General features: G+C 43.4%; 2 protein-coding genes across 3 annotated transcripts in view; one reads left to right on the top strand and one right to left on the bottom strand.

Annotated features, from left to right (window-relative positions):
* CATSPERE (catsper channel auxiliary subunit epsilon) overlaps nucleotides 1-11,519 on the bottom strand; it is a 76,934-nt gene extending 65,415 nt beyond the window's left edge. Inside the window, exons 1-5 of the mRNA XM_036453626.2 lie at nucleotides 11,416-11,519; nucleotides 6,900-6,948; nucleotides 5,647-5,720; nucleotides 5,300-5,369; nucleotides 988-1,058 (exon numbers count right to left, since the gene is read on the bottom strand). Coding sequence (XP_036309519.1) covers nucleotides 988-1,058; nucleotides 5,300-5,369; nucleotides 5,647-5,720; nucleotides 6,900-6,948; nucleotides 11,416-11,480 — 329 coding nt within the window. The 5' untranslated portion in view covers nucleotides 11,481-11,519. The remainder of the gene's footprint in view (nucleotides 1-987; nucleotides 1,059-5,299; nucleotides 5,370-5,646; nucleotides 5,721-6,899; nucleotides 6,949-11,415) is intronic.
* A 2,731-nt stretch (nucleotides 11,520-14,250) lies between these two features.
* Nucleotides 14,251-16,903, top strand: part of ADSS2 (adenylosuccinate synthase 2) — a 39,066-nt gene continuing 36,413 nt past the window's right edge. The window contains exon 1 of one of the 2 annotated variants that reach the window (XM_036453486.2): nucleotides 14,251-14,526. In XM_036453486.2, coding sequence (XP_036309379.1) covers nucleotides 14,344-14,526 — 183 coding nt within the window. In that variant the 5' untranslated portion in view covers nucleotides 14,251-14,343. The remainder of the gene's footprint in view (nucleotides 14,527-16,903) is intronic. The other variant, XM_045587133.1, reaches the window with a different exon arrangement.

The following is a 16,903-nucleotide window of genomic DNA, read 5'->3' as shown; positions in this document are numbered from 1 at the left end:
CAAGAAACTGGAAACACCAATCAGAAGGGATATATGCACCCCTATGTTCATAGCAGCACAATTTACAATAGCTAAGATTTGGAAACAGTCTAAATGCCCATCAGCAGGTGAGTGGATTAGAAAACGATGGTACATCTACACAACGTTATAAAAAAGAAGGAATTCTTACCATTTGCAGCAGCATGGATGGAACTGGAGAGCATTATATTAAATAAGCCAGGCAATGAAAGAAAAACACCACATGATCTCACTCATTTATGGAAAATAAAGAACATTATAACCTGATGAACAAAAAGATAGATACAGAGGCAGTAAAGCACTGAACAGACTGTCAAATTACAGCGGGAAGGCTAGGGAATGTTGGGGAGAGGGGGAAAGAGATCAACCAAAGGACTTGTATGCATTCATCTAATGACACAAGACACTGGGCACATGGGATGAGGGCATGCGGCAGGGAGTAGGTTAAAGGGGAAAAATAACGGAGATATATGTACTACTATATGTAATACTTTAAACAATAAAAATAATAAAAATAAAGTAAAAAAAAGAAGCAGTGTATGTTCAAATAGTGGTTGTGATTGTTATTTTCACTGTTAGTTTTTCAATATAAGTTTGGCAGCATATTTGAGAATATATTTTAAAAACACATATATTTTTATTGATTTCAGAGAAGAAGGGAGAGGAAGAGAGAGAAACATCAATGATGAGAGAGAATCATTGATCGGCTTCCTCCTGCACACCCTTCTGGGGATCGAACCTGTGCCCTTGACCAGAATTGAACCCAGAACACTTCAGTCCACAAGCCAAGGTTCAACCCACAGCGCCAAACTAGCTAGGGCTATTTGAGAATATCTTGATTAGTGAAAGAAAGCTTATATGGAAACTGTAATGTAGATAACCCATTTGTTAATTTTGTTAATTAAGATTTAAAGCTAAACACTCTTAAGAAGTATTAATAACCTTTGTATTAAATATTGCATTACTTACGCAATTTTAAGATACCACAGAAAGCAAATATTAGTACTGTCCACAAATAAATTGCGTTCGTCTTCTAAATCCTAAAAGAAATTGCAAAAGCAACTATGATATATGAAATTAACTTAAAAAAATACTAATTTAATACAGGCATCAAAGTCACAGAGGAACTAAGTTAATTATCTAAGATTAGAGGAAGTAGAATGAATAAATTTCAGAATAGAACTAATAAATATTCATATAATACTAGTCCAGTTCTTTAGTTACTGTCTGTAATTGAGGATTTACTATCATGGGTGGAGACAAACTTAGATGGCTTGTTCTTTCTGTTATATTTGACCTAGTGTAATAATATATACTAATAAAAGCTTAGGTGGCCCTCATGTGCGATATTGTCACAAGATGGCCACCACAAGATGGCCACACACATAGAGGTGGGGCCTGGCGGCCACTCAGTGTGATTAGGCCTGAGGGTCCCACAGCTCTGCATGGCATGGAGGTGGCCGATCTCTGCAGAGGAGGTGGGTAGTGGCAGGGAAAGGCAGTTGTGGGCAATCGTGTCAACAGAGAAGGGCAGTTATGGGCAATCAGGCTGGCAGGGGAGCAGTTAGGCATTGATCAGGCTGGCAGGGGAGCAGTTAGGCATTGATCAGGCTGGCAGGCAGAATCGGTTAGGGGGCAATCAGGCAGGCAGACAGACGAACAGTTAGGAGCTAGCCGTCCCAGATTGTGAGAGGTTTGTCCCAGATTGGAGAGGGGGCAGGCTGGGTTGAGAGATACCAGCTCCCCATGCAGGAATTTCGTGCACGGGCCTCTAGTAAGAAATATATGTCTTTCCCCCCAGTTCCTGAGTCTTTACCATGATGCCTGACACAGAGCCCCCTAGGCTCTTGTAATTTCCCAGGCGATGGGAGTGAGGGTCTGAGGCAGAGCTCCTACAGTTTTCCCCACAGAAACACACACAATTCAACAAATGTCCTTGTTTAATGGTTATCAGCCAGAGGTGATTTTGCTCACCAGGGGACATCTAGCAATGCCTGGAAATACTTTTGTTTCTTTTTTGAGTGAGTTTCAAAAGTCACATGTCCCTCCTGATAGGTTGTAAGATCTGATAACACTATACGTAAATGACAAAGATAGTCCTATGTATGCATATACTTGTGTATGCTTATTTTTTTACATAACATGTTTCATAATGTTTCTAGAGGTTTCCAACATACAAAAAAAAAAAAAAAAAAAAAAAAAAGGAGGGTGGGCGGGAGAAGGAACCTGGCTGGCATGGCTCAGTGGCTGAGAACTGACCTATGAACCAGGATGTCATGGTTCCAGTCCCGGTCAGGATACATGCCCAGGTTGGGGGCTTTTTACCCAGTGGGAGGCATGCAGGAAGGAGCTGATCAATATTTCTCTCTCATCACTGATGTTTCTATCTCTCTCTCCCTCTCCCTTCCTCTCTGAAATCAATAAAAATATATTAAAAAAAAACAATGAAAGAGTAAGGAATCCTTTACATTGGAGTTATGTTCATGAAACTTAAAAAAACTCATAAACTCAAAAAGCCAAATTCAAATATTTTTCTATCTATAGGGTTTTAAATGAATTAATATTCATCTGGCCTTTCTCCTATCACTCTACTTGTTTCATGAAAATGAAGATTGTTAATGAAAAAAAAAAAAAGGCACAGCCGAAACTGGTTTGGCTCAGTGGATAGAGCATTGGTCTGCAGACTGAAGGGTCCCAGGTTCGATTCTGGTCAAGGGCATGTACATTGGTTTTGGGCACATCCCCAGTAGGGGGTGTGCAAGAGGCAGCTGATCTATGATTCTCTCTCATCGATGTTTCTAACTCTCTGTCCCTCTTTCTTCCTCTCTGTAAAAAAATCAATACAATATATTTAAAAATAATAAAATAAAATTTTAAAAAAGGCACAAGCCCCAGCAGAAAGGCAGGATTCGTCACACGGAGTCTCGGTAGCAGTAGGTTTATACACTTGTGTGGGAACGTAAGCTGTGAGGTGTGGGGCCAGTACTCTGTTACTAATTGACAAAGTGCCAATGTTTTGGAATGCTTGCCCTGGCTGGTTTGGCTCAGTGAATAGAATGTTGGCCTGGGGACTGAAGGGTCCTGGGTTTGATTCCTGTCAAGGGCACATGCCTGGGTCTCGGGCTTGGAGGCAGTTGATTAATGATTCTCATCATTAATGATTCAATCTCTCTCTCCCTCTTCCTTCCTCTATGAAATCAATAAAAAGTATTAAAATGCTTTACTTTTTTTTTTGTAAACCTGAAAGAATTCAACATCATTCATTTATTTGCATTCACATATAGATTTTTTTTTTAAATAACAAAATCTTCTAGAAATGGCTCTTTATCCTTGGCATTGTCATAGAAGTTTATGATGTGAGCCCTCTTAGCCGGGAGTACTGTTATCCTTACAATGGTGACTGGGGCTTTACCCTGCTAATAAAATGGCTAACTGAAAATCACATATCATTTCACTAGTTATAATTTGCAAAAACATATCTAAAAATTAATGACATTTTCACAGTATTTTTAAAATGCCTTTTACTTATACCGTATTTTTCGGACCATAAGACGCTCCGGACCATAAGACGCACCAGTTTTTAGAGAAGGGAAATGAAGAAAAAAAGATTCTGAAACAAATAGTGTCCTAAAATATTTTATGTGCATTAAAACCCAACATCACAGTCATAAACACATGTAATCAACCCTGTAAAGTAAACAGCAGCATTTATTGGGTCGGCAAGTAAGTAATTGCGGGTTTCACACATATATGGCTTCAGTTGAATTTTTAGGTTTGCAGACGTAGTAAAAATGTAAAACACATTTTGTTATTTGATAGTTGGCTATTCAGCTGTTAATCAGTAAAAAAAGTTTTTTGATCTGTTTTGTAGTTTTCGTTTGGCGTTCGTTGAAAAATGGAAAATCAAAAGGAACATTTTCGTCATATTTTGATTTTTTATTTCCACAAAGGGAAAAACGTATCCCAAGCTCATAAAAAGTTATGTGCTGTTTATGGTGACGAAGCCTTAAAAGAACGGCAGTGTCAAAATTGGTTTGCCAAATTTCGTTCTGGTGATTTTTCACTCAAAGATGAAAAACGCTCTGGTCGTCCAGTTGAAGTTGATGACGCCCTAATCAAAGCAATAATCAATTCGGACTGTCACAGTACAACACGTGAGATTGCAGAGAAGCTTCATGTATCACATACATGCATTGAAAATCACTTAAAACAACTTGGCTATGTTAAAAAACTCGATACATGGGTTCCTCACGAACTGAAAGAATCACAGTTAACGCAACGCATTAGCAGCTGCGATTTGCTAAAGAAACGTAATGAAAATGATCCATTTTTAAAACGACTGATAACTGGCGATGAAAAATGGGTTGTTTACAACAATATCAACTGGAAAAGATCGTGGAGCAGGCCAGGTGAACCAACTCAAACAACATCAAAAGCTGATATTCATCAAAAGAAGGTTTTGTTATCAGTTTGGTGGGATTACAAAGGAATTGTCTACTTTGAACTCTTACCACCCAACCGAACGATCAATTCTGATGTCTACAATGAACAACTAATGAAATTAAACAATGCAGTTGAAGAAAAGTGGCCCAAATTGACAAATCGAAAAGGTGTTGTATTCCATCATGACAATGCAAGGCCACACACATCTTTGGTCACTCGGCAAAAATTAATGGAGCTTGGTTGGGATGTTTTGCCACATCCACCATATAGTCCTGACCTTGCACCATCTGATTACTTTTTGTTTCGATCTTTACAAAACTCCTTGAATGGTAAAAATTTCAATAATGATGATGATGTCAAATCGTACCTGATTCAGTTTTTTGCTAATAAAAACCAGAAGTTTTTTGAACGTGGGATTATGATGCTGCCTGAAAGATGGCAAAAGGTCATTGATCAAAATGGGCAATACATTACAGAATAAAGTTATTTAGTTCCATGAAAAAATTGTCTTTGATTTTCTTTAAAAAATCCGCAATTACTTACTTGCCGACCCAATAGAACCATTTTAGAGCCGGGCAAGCACACAGAGACCACACAGAGCCGGGCAAGTAAAAAAACTTTTTTTTAAAAGTATATGTGTAGGCTATATTTGGACCATAAGACGCAGGGACTTTTTCCCCCCACTTCTGGGGGAAAAAAAGTGCGTCTTATGGTCCGAAAAATACGGTAGTTACAATTTATACTAGTTAAAATAGGATGAATTAGGTTGAAAGATAAAAAATAAAAAAAAGGAAAAATGAACTGGATTATTCAAGTTTAATAATTAAGATCAACTCACTGGCCCTGTAACAATTGGTTTTATATTCTGAAAGCCTGGAGTAGAACAGCGCAGCTCTGTCTTCGGCGAACTAGCATTTAAAGAGAACAAGAAGGGAGAAATAAATAAAGATGCATACGATATTAATAAAAAGTTCCCTACTCTTCTTCAGGCCTAAAAACTTAAAATAAGAAAAGTAAAAATACAGCAATATTTGCCTTCTTTTTTCAAGCTGATTTTTTCTTTTCACATCTATTTAATGGGAAGAAATTGACATTCAGTCACAGCCTCGAGTCTGAATTCATGCTATGTAAATGCTTTGTTACATGTAAATACACATATATTGACATTCACAACAAGAATACTACCGTTTATCTTTAATAGAACAAGTTCTTGGCACACTCCACTCAGAAAATAATGTTCCTTCATACTCTAATGTAATCTAAAAAAAAGAAGATGAAATAGTTAAAACAAATCATTTGCTCCAAGATATTCATCTCATTGTTCAGATGTACGATTCAGTTTTCTGGGTCCTTACTAAAGAAACTAGAGGCCCGGTGCCCAAAATTCGTGCATTGGGGATGGGGGAGGGGCCTTCAGCTCCACCTGTGCCCTCAGTCTGGGAGCCCTCAGGGGATGTCCAACTGATGGCTTAGGCCCGATCCCCACAAGGAGCGGGCCTAAACCATCAGTTGGACATCCTCAGCACAGCCACAGAGTCCAGAGAGGCTCCCGCCACCGCTGCTGGGCTCACCAGCCATGAGCCTGGCTTCTGGCTGAGGGGCGCTCCCCCTGTGGGAGTGCACTGACCACCAGGGGGCAGCTCCTGCATTGAGCATCTGTCCCCTGGTGGTCAGTGCATGTCATAGCAACCGGTCATTCTGCAGTTCGGTCAATTTGCATATTAGCCTTTTATTTTATAGGATAATAATTAAAATTTGATGTATTTGAAATTACACAAAGTAATACAACAAAGGAAAAGTAACAACTTTTCTGGAACAATTCAGTAGTCTCCCTACCAAATAAGATTTTTATTTTATTTCAAAAATAATATATTAAGTATCTAGGAGGTACTCTAGTAGGTTCTGAGTATTAAAATAAGAGGATAAATGAGACAGAGTCATCCTATCTGCATCATGACGTTATTATTATTATTTTTTAAATATATTTTATTGATTTTTTACAAAGAGGATGAGAGAGGGATAGAGAGTTATAAACATCGATGAGAGAGAATCATCGATCAGCTGCCTCTTGCACACCCGCCACTGGGGATGTGCCCACAACCAAGGTACATGCCCTTAACCGGAATCAAACCCGGGACCCTTCAGTCCGCAGGCCGACGCTCTATCCACTGAGCCAAACCGGTTTCGGCATGACATTATTTTTTGAATATTAATCACAAAACACTCAAACTAACACCACTTGTTTTTGTGACTTGCATATTTAAGAACTATTACTAGAGAGGGAGATCTATATGAGGAAGATAAATGAAATATGAAAAAGAAATAAAAGAATGACACTGTGCTATACAACTGAATATAATTAACTCTGCCCTAAGGTAAAAAACAACAACCCACAAACAAAAAAACTTGACTATAGTTTTAAAAAGTTAAACACTTACAGTAGTTCTGGTACTAAAAATGCGGTAGTTTGGGCTGGCAGCATGATATCTGTGGAGGAAAAGGTCAAATAAGAATATGAAAATTAATTTCTCCTCCAAAGAAGAGGGATTCTATGCATGGTCAGAGCATGCCTGGGCTGCCAAGAGCTTTACATTTCTGCCCAGGCATCTTCCTGGAGAGCACAGTCAGGGCTAAAACTAAGGATTACCCATGAACTCTACTCACCACTCAAGATGTTAGGGTTAGCTCAGAATCTGAAGACACTAGAATGAGAAGTACAGGTGCCCCTTGACTTACAGTGGCTTTACATTACAATAAACCCATTGTAAATTAAAAATATTATAATTCAAAAATGCATTTAATATACCTAGCCTACCAAACATCATAGCTCAGCTTGGTCTGCCTTAAACATGCTCAGCACATTGACATTAGCCTATAATCGGACAAAATTATTTAACATGAAGCCTATTTTACAAGTAAGTGTTGAAAAATCTCATGTAGTTTATAATGCATATGGCTTTCACACCAACATAAAGTCAAAAAATCATTAAGTGGAACCATCATATGTCAGGGATTGTCTGTAAATACTTTTTAATACTAGAAGCCCAGTGCACAAAATTCGTACACGGGTAGGGTCCCTAAAGGCTGCCAGCTGCTGCGGGGGCCTCCCTTCATTCCACACTGTACCCTCGTAAGCACATGTCATAGCAAGTGATCAAACTCCCTGTTGGTGGAATTCGGGGACACTTTGCATATTAGGCTTTTATATATATATATATATATATATATATATATATATATATATATATATATATGATATTTTTATTGATTTCAGAGAGGGAGAGATAGAAATATAATGATGAGAATCATTGATCAGCTGTCTCCTGCTTGTCCCCTACTGGGGATCCAGCCTGCAACCCAGGCACCTGCCCGTGACTGGAATGGGACCTGAGACTCTTCCGTTCACAGGCTGATGCTCTAGCCACTAAGCCAAACCAGGTAGGGCTGTTTATGTTTTAGGATGAAAACTATTAAGAATACTGGCTGTATTTCCTTCATTTATAAACTGAGCTTTTAGCTGGGACCGGTTTGGCTCAGTGGATAGAGCGTCAGCTTGGGGACTGAAGGGCCCCGGGTTCGATTCCGGTCAAGGGCATGTACCTTGGTTGCGGGCATATCCCCAGTAGGGGGTGTGCAAGAGGCAGCTGATCAATGACTCTCTCATTGATGTTTCTAACTCTCTATCTCTCTCCCTTCCTCTCTGTAGAAAAATCAATAAAATATATTAAAAAAAAACAAAACAAAAAAAAAACTGAGCTTTTAAAAAAAAGTGAATAAAGATTAAAAACCCATAAAACAATATTCGTTTGAAACACTGAATTAAAGAGCAAATTTCTGTGAGTCCTTGTTCATTTTAATTTCTATTATTCAGGGTCCTTGAATCTACAATATCTAAATCTATCCAACATAAATATAATGCAAGCCACTTATATAATTTAACATTTTCTAGTGGCCACATTAAAAAAGCAAGAAGAGACAAGTGACTTTGTTTTTTTAATGTTAATTTTATTTTTTTTAATGTGAAAATTTTTTTTATCATCCCCTGAGGATATTTTTTCATTGATTTATCAGAGAGAGTGGAAGAGAGAGGGAAAGACAAAATTTTCCATTGATTTTTTTTCATAGAGAGTGGAAGAGAAAGGGAATGACAGAGGGAAATATCGATGTGAGAGAAACAGATCGGTGGGTTGCCTCCTGCACACACCCCAACCAAGGCCTGGGCTTAGGAGGAGCCTGCAAACCGAGGCACGTGCCCTTGACTGGAATTGAACCTGGAACCCTTCAGTTTGTATCCCGACTCTCTATCCACTGAGCCAAACTGGCTAGGGCAAGTAAAATTGATTTTAATAATATATTCAACATGTGATCAATATGACAATTTTTAATGGGATAGTTTACATTTTTTTGTACAGTCTTTGAAATAAAGTGAATATGTATTACACTTACAAAAGATCTTAATTTGGACTAGCCATATTTCACCTTCTCAAAAGTCACAGGTGGCCAGTGGCCCTCTTAAAGCATTATTTAAAAAAAAAAATTTACAGTTCAGTATTTTAATATTGTTTTGTATTCAGCTGTACAGCACAGCGGTTACACAATCCTATACTTAGCAAAGTGCTCCCCCCGATATTTCCAGTGCCCACTCGGGACCACACATCGTCATCACAATACGATGGACTCTATTCCCTGTCCTGTACTTTCCATTCCCATGACTACTTTGTAACTGCCATTCTGTACGTCTTAATCATTCCTTCACCCCTTTCCCCCAGACCCCAGCCTCTCTCCCCTCTGGTAACCACCAGTCTGCTCTCTGTATAAGTCTGTTTCAATTTTGTTCATTTATTTTTTAGATTCTACATGTATGTGAAATCATATGGTATTTGGCCTAGCCAGTTTGGTTCAGTGGGTAGAGCACTGGTCTGCAGACTGAAGGGTCCTGGATTTCATTCCAGTCAAGTGCACATGCCCAAGTTGTGGGCTCCATCCCCAGCTGGGGGCATGCAGGAGGCAGCTGATCAATGATTCTCTCTCACCATTGATGTTTCTATCTTTCCCTCTCCTTCCCTCTCTGAAATAAATAAACATACATTTTTAAAAAATCATATGGGCCGAAACCGGTTTGGCTCAGTGGTAGAACGTCAGTCTGCGGACTGAAAGGTCCTGGGTTCGATTCCCGTCAGGGCCATGTACATTGGTTGTGGGCACATCCCCAGTAAGGGGTGTGCAAAAGGCAGCTGGTCGATGTTTCTCTCTCATCGACGTTTCTAGCTCTCTGTCTCTCTCCCTTCTTCTCTGTAAAAATCAATAAGATATTAAAAAAAAAAATCGTATGGTATTTGTCTTTCTCTGCCTGACTTATTTCACTTTGCATAGTACCCTTTAGGTCAAATATGTCAAACTCACGACCTGCGGACCACAATGAATATTTTTTTGGCCCAGCCAATATAATGGTATGTAAGAAACGTTTTAATAAAAATTTTGTAACTTAATTTTTACAATGTCCTATTATACATCATTATTAATGACGAACTACAATGTTTGCTAATGACTGATTATTATAATCATGCTGCATTCATTTCCCTTACACGCCTTAGGCACTGACATACCATTTCTCTCCACTAATACCAGCAGCGAATATTTTAGCAGCCGATGGCCACATCTTTATAAGCTTTACGCTTATTAATTTGTGCAGTTATCCCGTGTCTGTTAATGTTCAAGAAAAAAATATTAATTTTTATTAAAATGTTCTATTATTTTATAACTCATTTATTTCAACCCTTTGTATTCAGCATGTCTCTGTCATGCTGATAAACCTTTCATGAAAATGGGAGCTTTTGGTTTTTTTGTGGTCCGCATACACTTACACCTTGTTTATCTGGCCTGCCTTACAGCCTTTGAGTTGGACATGCTTGCTCTAGGTCCATCCATGCTGTTGTAAATGGTAAGATTCCATTTTTTGAGGCTGAGTATTATCCATCGTGTGTATGAACCACAGCTTTTTTACCCACCCCAGGAGAGAGGTTTTTCTGTTTTATAGGGAAGAAAAAAGGCTTTCACTCTTGTTAAAATGTCCCCTTTTTGCTTTCTCATGACTTCTCTGACCTTTCCCATGACTCTTTTATTTGACACACACACACACTCGTTTCCAGTGAGATACCTGGGTCCTTTCCATCTGAAACCTCTGTAATGGTTTGGCTGACTGTTGGTATTCTTAACACTTTTTAACGTTGGGGAGCAATAATAACTGTGGGAGCAAAACCTCCATTAAACATAATATTCGGCCGGAACCGGTGTAGCTCAGTGGATAGAGCCTCGGCCTGCAGACTCAAGGGTCCCAGGTTCGATTCCGGTCAAGGGCACCTTGGTTGCGGGCACATCCCCGGAGAGGGGTGTGCAGGAGGCAGCTGATTGATGTTTCTCTCTCATCAATGTTTCTGGCTCTCTGTCCCTCTCCTTTCCTCTCTGTAAAAAATCAATAAAATATATATTTTTTAAAAAGAATATTCGCAGGGTGTGCTTTTTTTCTTCCTGGTTAACCCCCTAAATTTTAACTCATGGATACCCTATGGAAACCTTCCTAGAATATTTTCATACACTTCGTTCAACCACCAGTGACCTAGTTACCCTAGTGAAGTCCGCCCCCTCATCCCTCATCCCCCCCCCCTCCCCCAGCTGGCGACCATGTTTGGCTTCTCCTTTGCTCCTCTCCTCGCGGGCAAAAGCCGTTTCAGGATTCCTAGGGCTCAGCGACGAGAAGTCCCCACAGCGCCCCCTCATTTTGGGCCTCCAGGCCCTGAAGGGGTGGCGGGGCGGCGGTCCTGGGGGGCTCGGGGAGCTGGGGGCCCGGACAGGGGTCTGCGCGGGCGGGTGGCCGGGGCCTCTGAGGCGCTGGGATGGGGACGCCCTGCTAGGCCCGGGAGCCACGGGAGCCCCGTCCTCCATTGGCGCCTCTACCTCCACAGAGCCGAGCCGCAGCAGCTCAGACAGGACAGCAGCACCGCCAATGCCCCAGCGGCCATGGCGCCCCGAGGCTCCGCGCAACCGCCCCGCCTCGCGGGTCCCGCCCACCCACTCACCCACCGCCAGTGCGCGTGCGCGTATGCGTGCGCATGCGCGTTAGCGGCCCGGCGCGGGCGCCTGCGCATGCGTGTCAGCGGCCCGGCGCCTGCAGGGGGTGCTTGGGTGGAAAATCTAAACCTGGCTGGGCAGAGGTGGGAGGGAGGGGAGGAGGAGGAGGAGGAGAGGAAGAGAGGAAGAGGGGGAGAAAAATGGGAGGAATCGGTCATGCCATCCACAAGAACAAATAAAATCTAAGCCAGGTTTTAGGAAAGGCAGAGCCATGCTTTTTTTTTTTTTTTTTTTTTTTTTTTTTTTTTTTGGAATGGACTAGCAAAACCACTTAAGAAAACCCGGGGTGAATGAAGATTAAAACTTTCCAGTTGGTGCATCTTTTAGACCCAATCTTCCTTGCCTGTGCTGCAATAACAAACGCGCACCTGGCCGTGCACACCAGGTGCAGGCACAATCTCTAGAAATGACTTTTAGATGGAACAGAAATGAGCAGTAACAGGTGCTTATTGAGCACCTACTGTATGCCCAACGCTGTCTCGTGCACTTGGGTAAAAAAAAAATAATAATAAATAAATAAAAAACAGAGAGTTCTGGTTTACAAAGGGGCTTGTAATCTTGTGGTAAAAAAAAAAAGATGAACACCGAAATTTTCCCACGCAATACTGTAATTCATCTGTTTACTTGTTGGTAGACCAGATAATCTGCATCCTGAAGGGCTGCAATTGTGTCTTTATTCCTCCTTATGTCATCAGGGCCTCATGCCAGAGCAACTGTGGCCTAGAAACACTACCTTAATTTATTGCAGGTTCTCAGTGTTTAGTGACTTAATGAATCTTTGAATAAAAATTATAAAAGATGCTCTGGGAACCATTAGAGAACATGATTGCATATGTATGATTTGAACACACACACACACACACACACACGCACACACAATCTTTTTTTTATTTGGGAGACACCACATTTAATGTGATTCTATGCACACCTTTTTCCCCAAAGCAACTTCATTTATTTATTTATTTATTTATTTATTTATTTATTTATTTATAAATATCTTTTTATTGATTTCAGAGAGGGAGAGGGAGAGATAGAAGCATAAATAATGAGGAAGAATCATTGATTAGCTGCCTCTTGCAAGCCCCACACTGAGGATTGTTGAGCCTGCAACTCAGGCATGTGTCCTAACCAGGATCAAACCCTGATCTCCTGGTTCATAGGTCAATGCTCAACCACTGAGCAACGCCTGCTGGGCATAAGCAACTTTATATCAGAATTCTATATCAGAGTTAATTTGTGTTGCAGGTGGAAGATACTCCGCAGGAGATATACTCTGGAGTCTAGGGACACCTGAGTGGAATAGACACAAAAGGTCTGGGCTGTGGACTCTGGTTGCTTAGATAGCAATTAAGCCCTCAATAGAACAAGTTAACTTTTAAACCCTGTAAAATAAGGGTAAGATAGTATGACCTACCTTGTATGGTTGTGGGAATTAAGAGAGCTAAGTGCATCACAGTATCTGGCATATACTACCTATCTGACATCGGGGATACACTCCTCCTCCCTGTTACTAAAGTGTAAAATGAGAAGGGCTAGGAGTCTACTTGATCCCCAGATTTTCAGGTCTAACATGCTCTATCTTATTGCTTTACTTTTGAGTTGGCTCTATTTGATCCCTGTTCCCATCTCTGTTCTTACCCCTAGTCCTTAATTTCCAATTGGAAACCTATACTTTCCCATTCCACTCCATTTGAATTATGAGGTTTCGCCCTTTTTGTTCTGCACACAATCTATTCCCTTAATAAAAACAAGTCATTAAAAAATAATTCCCCCTCCTCACTGCCGCTTCAGTGCCTGCCGCCTATGGGAAGAAGCCAGACAATGGTTCAAGGCCACAGTTGCTTTGGCATGAGGCATTGTGAGAGACTCAGGGGGTCGGGCGTGCCATAAATGCAAAACCACGAATTAAAAAATAATTTAAAATTGAACGTTTTCAGCCCTAACTGGTTTGGCTCAGTGCATAGAGTGTTGGTCTGCGGACTAAAAGGTCCCAGGTTCGATTCCGGTCAAGGGCATGTACATTGGTTGCGAGCACATCCCCAGTGGGGGGTGTGCAGGAAGCACCTGGTCTACGTTTCTCTCTCATTGATGTTTCTAAGCTCTCTTTTCCTCTCCCTTCCTCTCTGTAAAAAAATAAAATAAAATATTACAGTAAAAACAAGCAAACAAATATATAAAATTGAACGTTTTCAGGAGCTGAAACCTACATGGGGCAGACACTCTGCTCCCAGAATACTTCACTTCAGCGCAGAGCGGTGCATGCCGGGAGTTGTAGTCCGACGCTGGAGCACGCACCCGCGTGCCCTCCAGTTTGAAACGTTGGAGACAGGGAGGGTGGGCGGGGCGTGGAGGCTGGCGCGCGCTCTAAGCCCCGCCCCTGCCGCTTCCGTTCTCGGGTTTGCGGGGGCGGGAATGGCGCGCCCGGCCCTGGAAGGGGCGTGGCTTCGGTTCCGAGAGGCGGCGGCGGCGGTTGCGGCCATCAGGGCCCCTCCCTGCAGGCGGAGCTGCTGCCGGGGCCGGCCGGAGCGGGGCAGTCATGGTCCCCCCTTGAGCGGGCCGCGGCTGCGGGGCGCGGGGTGGGGCGTGGCCGGAGGGGGCGGCCCGGCGGGGGCGGAGGCGGGGCCGGGGCGGGGCCGCCGCTGGCCGCGGCTTCCTCTGCATGTGGCTCCGGGCTGCAGAGCAGCAGTTCCGTCCGCGCCCTCCCCGCCGCCGCCCTCCGCCTCTCCCCGGGGCTCTCTTCTCGTCGCCGGAGCCATGGCGTTGGCCGAGACCCACCCGGCTGCATCCTCGCTGCCCAACGGCGACTGCGGCCTCCCCAGGGCGCGGCCCGGGGGGAACCGGGTCACCGTGGTGCTCGGCGCGCAGTGGGGCGACGAAGGCAAAGGGAAGGTGGTGGACCTGCTGGCCCAGGACGCGGACATCGTGTGCCGCTGCCAGGTGAGGCGGCGACCCGGCTCCGGCGACGACGGGGAGAGCCGGGCCCGGGAGGGAGGAGTTCGGGCCCAGAACCTGGGATCGATCCCCTCTCCAAAACCCGGGATCCCCTCTCCAGAAACTCGGGATCCCCTCTCCAAAAACCCGGTGTCACCTTGAGCTTAGCTTCCCTCCTCTTGGCTGTGAGCCGCGGCGACCTGGAGAAATGGCGGGAGGGCAGAGACCCCCTCCTCCCTGACCTGGGTGGGGGTGGAGGGGGTCTCGGGCTTGCGGGCTTGGGGTGGCTCTGCAGGGAAATGCGGTTTGAAGGGGGGAGCCTTGGAGAGATGATGCGCGATGCCAGGCCGGGGAGCAGGGTCCGGGCTGGGGCACCAGTTCTCAGCTCAGGACGCGGGGATGGATGCGGGGCGGGTTGGAGGAGCTGCAGCCCGAGGCCTGCCTGCTCCTTACTTCGCCATCCTCCTCCTCCATCACCCACCCATCCACCCACCCACCCACTCGGGAATCAGGTGGGTGTGGATCGTTCCGAAATGCCCCGCAATCTAGACCCACCCACCCACCCCGGCCCGCACCTGCAGGCCCGGAGCGGGCAGAGCCTGGCCTCCTCGCGGGGCTGTGGACCCGGTCATAGCCCCGTTGTTGGGCTCCCTACTTACTCTGCGTGTTAATATTAAACGGGAGATTATTTTCTTCTTCTTTATTTATTTATTAAGGTATTATATGTGTACATATCTTTGTACATATCTTTCCATGGCCCCCCCCCCCCCCCGAGTTTTTCATCCATTGGTTTTGCTTATATGCATGCATACAGGTCCTTCGGTTGATCTCTTAAGGGGGAGGTTATTTTCACTTGTGGGTCCCCGGAGGGCGGAATCTCCCAGTTCTTTTAACGAGCGACGCAAGGAAATACAGGATGTCCAAAAGCTGGTTATTTAGAAATATTTACCTTGTTACGCTGACATTGAAAGCGAACTTTGAGGGGGGAAACGGAATGGTAATCATGTACTTCCTCCTGAGAGGCACGTGGTGTTCGGGGTAAGCTTTCTTCCTATTTGTCTGTTTGCCTCCAAGTACCTAGCCTGGAGGCTAGGTTCTTTGTAAAGGCTCCTGTTACTATAACCAATTTCAAAATTCGGGCGAGTTGAGCAAGAGCCCGTTTCAAAACAGACTGTCATGTAAGGTCGGAAGCCTGCTTTTCGTTCGCAGCATGTTTCTTCTTCGTGAACATGCATGGCACAGTAGGATGATGCCATGTTGTATGTGTTCTGACAAGTTCGTAGGCCCCCTTGATGGGAAGCTCTCGGCCTAAAATTGAATAAATACCATTTGAGCGTGCAGAAACAAGGAAGTAGAAAGCCAAATACAATCATTCTAACTTACTTTGTGGTTTTTGTTTTGTGTGTTTTTAAAAATATGTATTTTGTATTGATTTCAGATAGGAAAGAAGAGAGAAACATCCATGATGAGAGGGAATCATTGATTGGCTGCCTTCTGCATGGCCCCTACTGGGGATCCAGCCCGCAACCCTGGGGAATTTATTGAACCTGGGACCCTTTAGTCTGCAGGCTGACACTCTATCCTCTGAGCCAAGCCAGCGAGGGCTGTTTTGTGTTTCTTTGCATGCAGAAATCTACCCATGCAGAAATCCACCCTGGCCATTCTTCAGCTAAGATAGTTGCCCAACTGGCTCTAAGTATTCTCATTAGCACCACCATCTCCTCTCCCTCCATTCTGCTCCTCCGGCAACACACCTACCTTCTTACTAACACACCTGCCTTCTTACTAACACTCCTGCCTTCTTACTAACACACCTACCTTCTTACTAACAGACCTACCTTCTTACTAACACTCCTTCCTTCTTACTAACACACCTGCCTTCTTACTAACACTCCTTCCTTCTTACTAACACTCCTACCTTCTTACTAACACTCCTACCTTCTTACTAACACACCTGCCTTCTTACTAACACTCCTACCTTCTTACTAACACTCCTGCCTTCTTACTAACACACCTACCTTCTTACTAACACCCCTACCTTCTTACTAACACACCTGCCTTCTTACTAACACTCCTTCCTTCTTACTAACACTCCTACCTTCTTACTAACACTCCTACCTTCTTACTAACACACCTGCCTTCTTACTAACACTCCTACCTTCTTACTAACACACCTGTCTTCTTACTAACACACCTGCCTTCTTACTAACACTCCTGCCTTCTTACTAACACTCCTACCTTCTTACTAACACTCCTGCCTTCTTACTAACAGACCTACCTTCTTACTAACACTCCTACCTTCTTACTAACACACCTGCTTTCTTACTAACAGACCTACCTTTTACTAACACACCTACCTTCTTACTAACACTCTTACCTTCTT

This window comes from Pipistrellus kuhlii, unplaced genomic scaffold (genome assembly GCF_014108245.1).
Source record: "Pipistrellus kuhlii isolate mPipKuh1 unplaced genomic scaffold, mPipKuh1.p scaffold_m20_p_25, whole genome shotgun sequence".
In the NCBI taxonomy this organism is placed as follows: domain Eukaryota; kingdom Metazoa; phylum Chordata; class Mammalia; order Chiroptera; family Vespertilionidae; genus Pipistrellus; species Pipistrellus kuhlii.
This window is presented reverse-complemented; position numbering and strand designations above follow the sequence as displayed.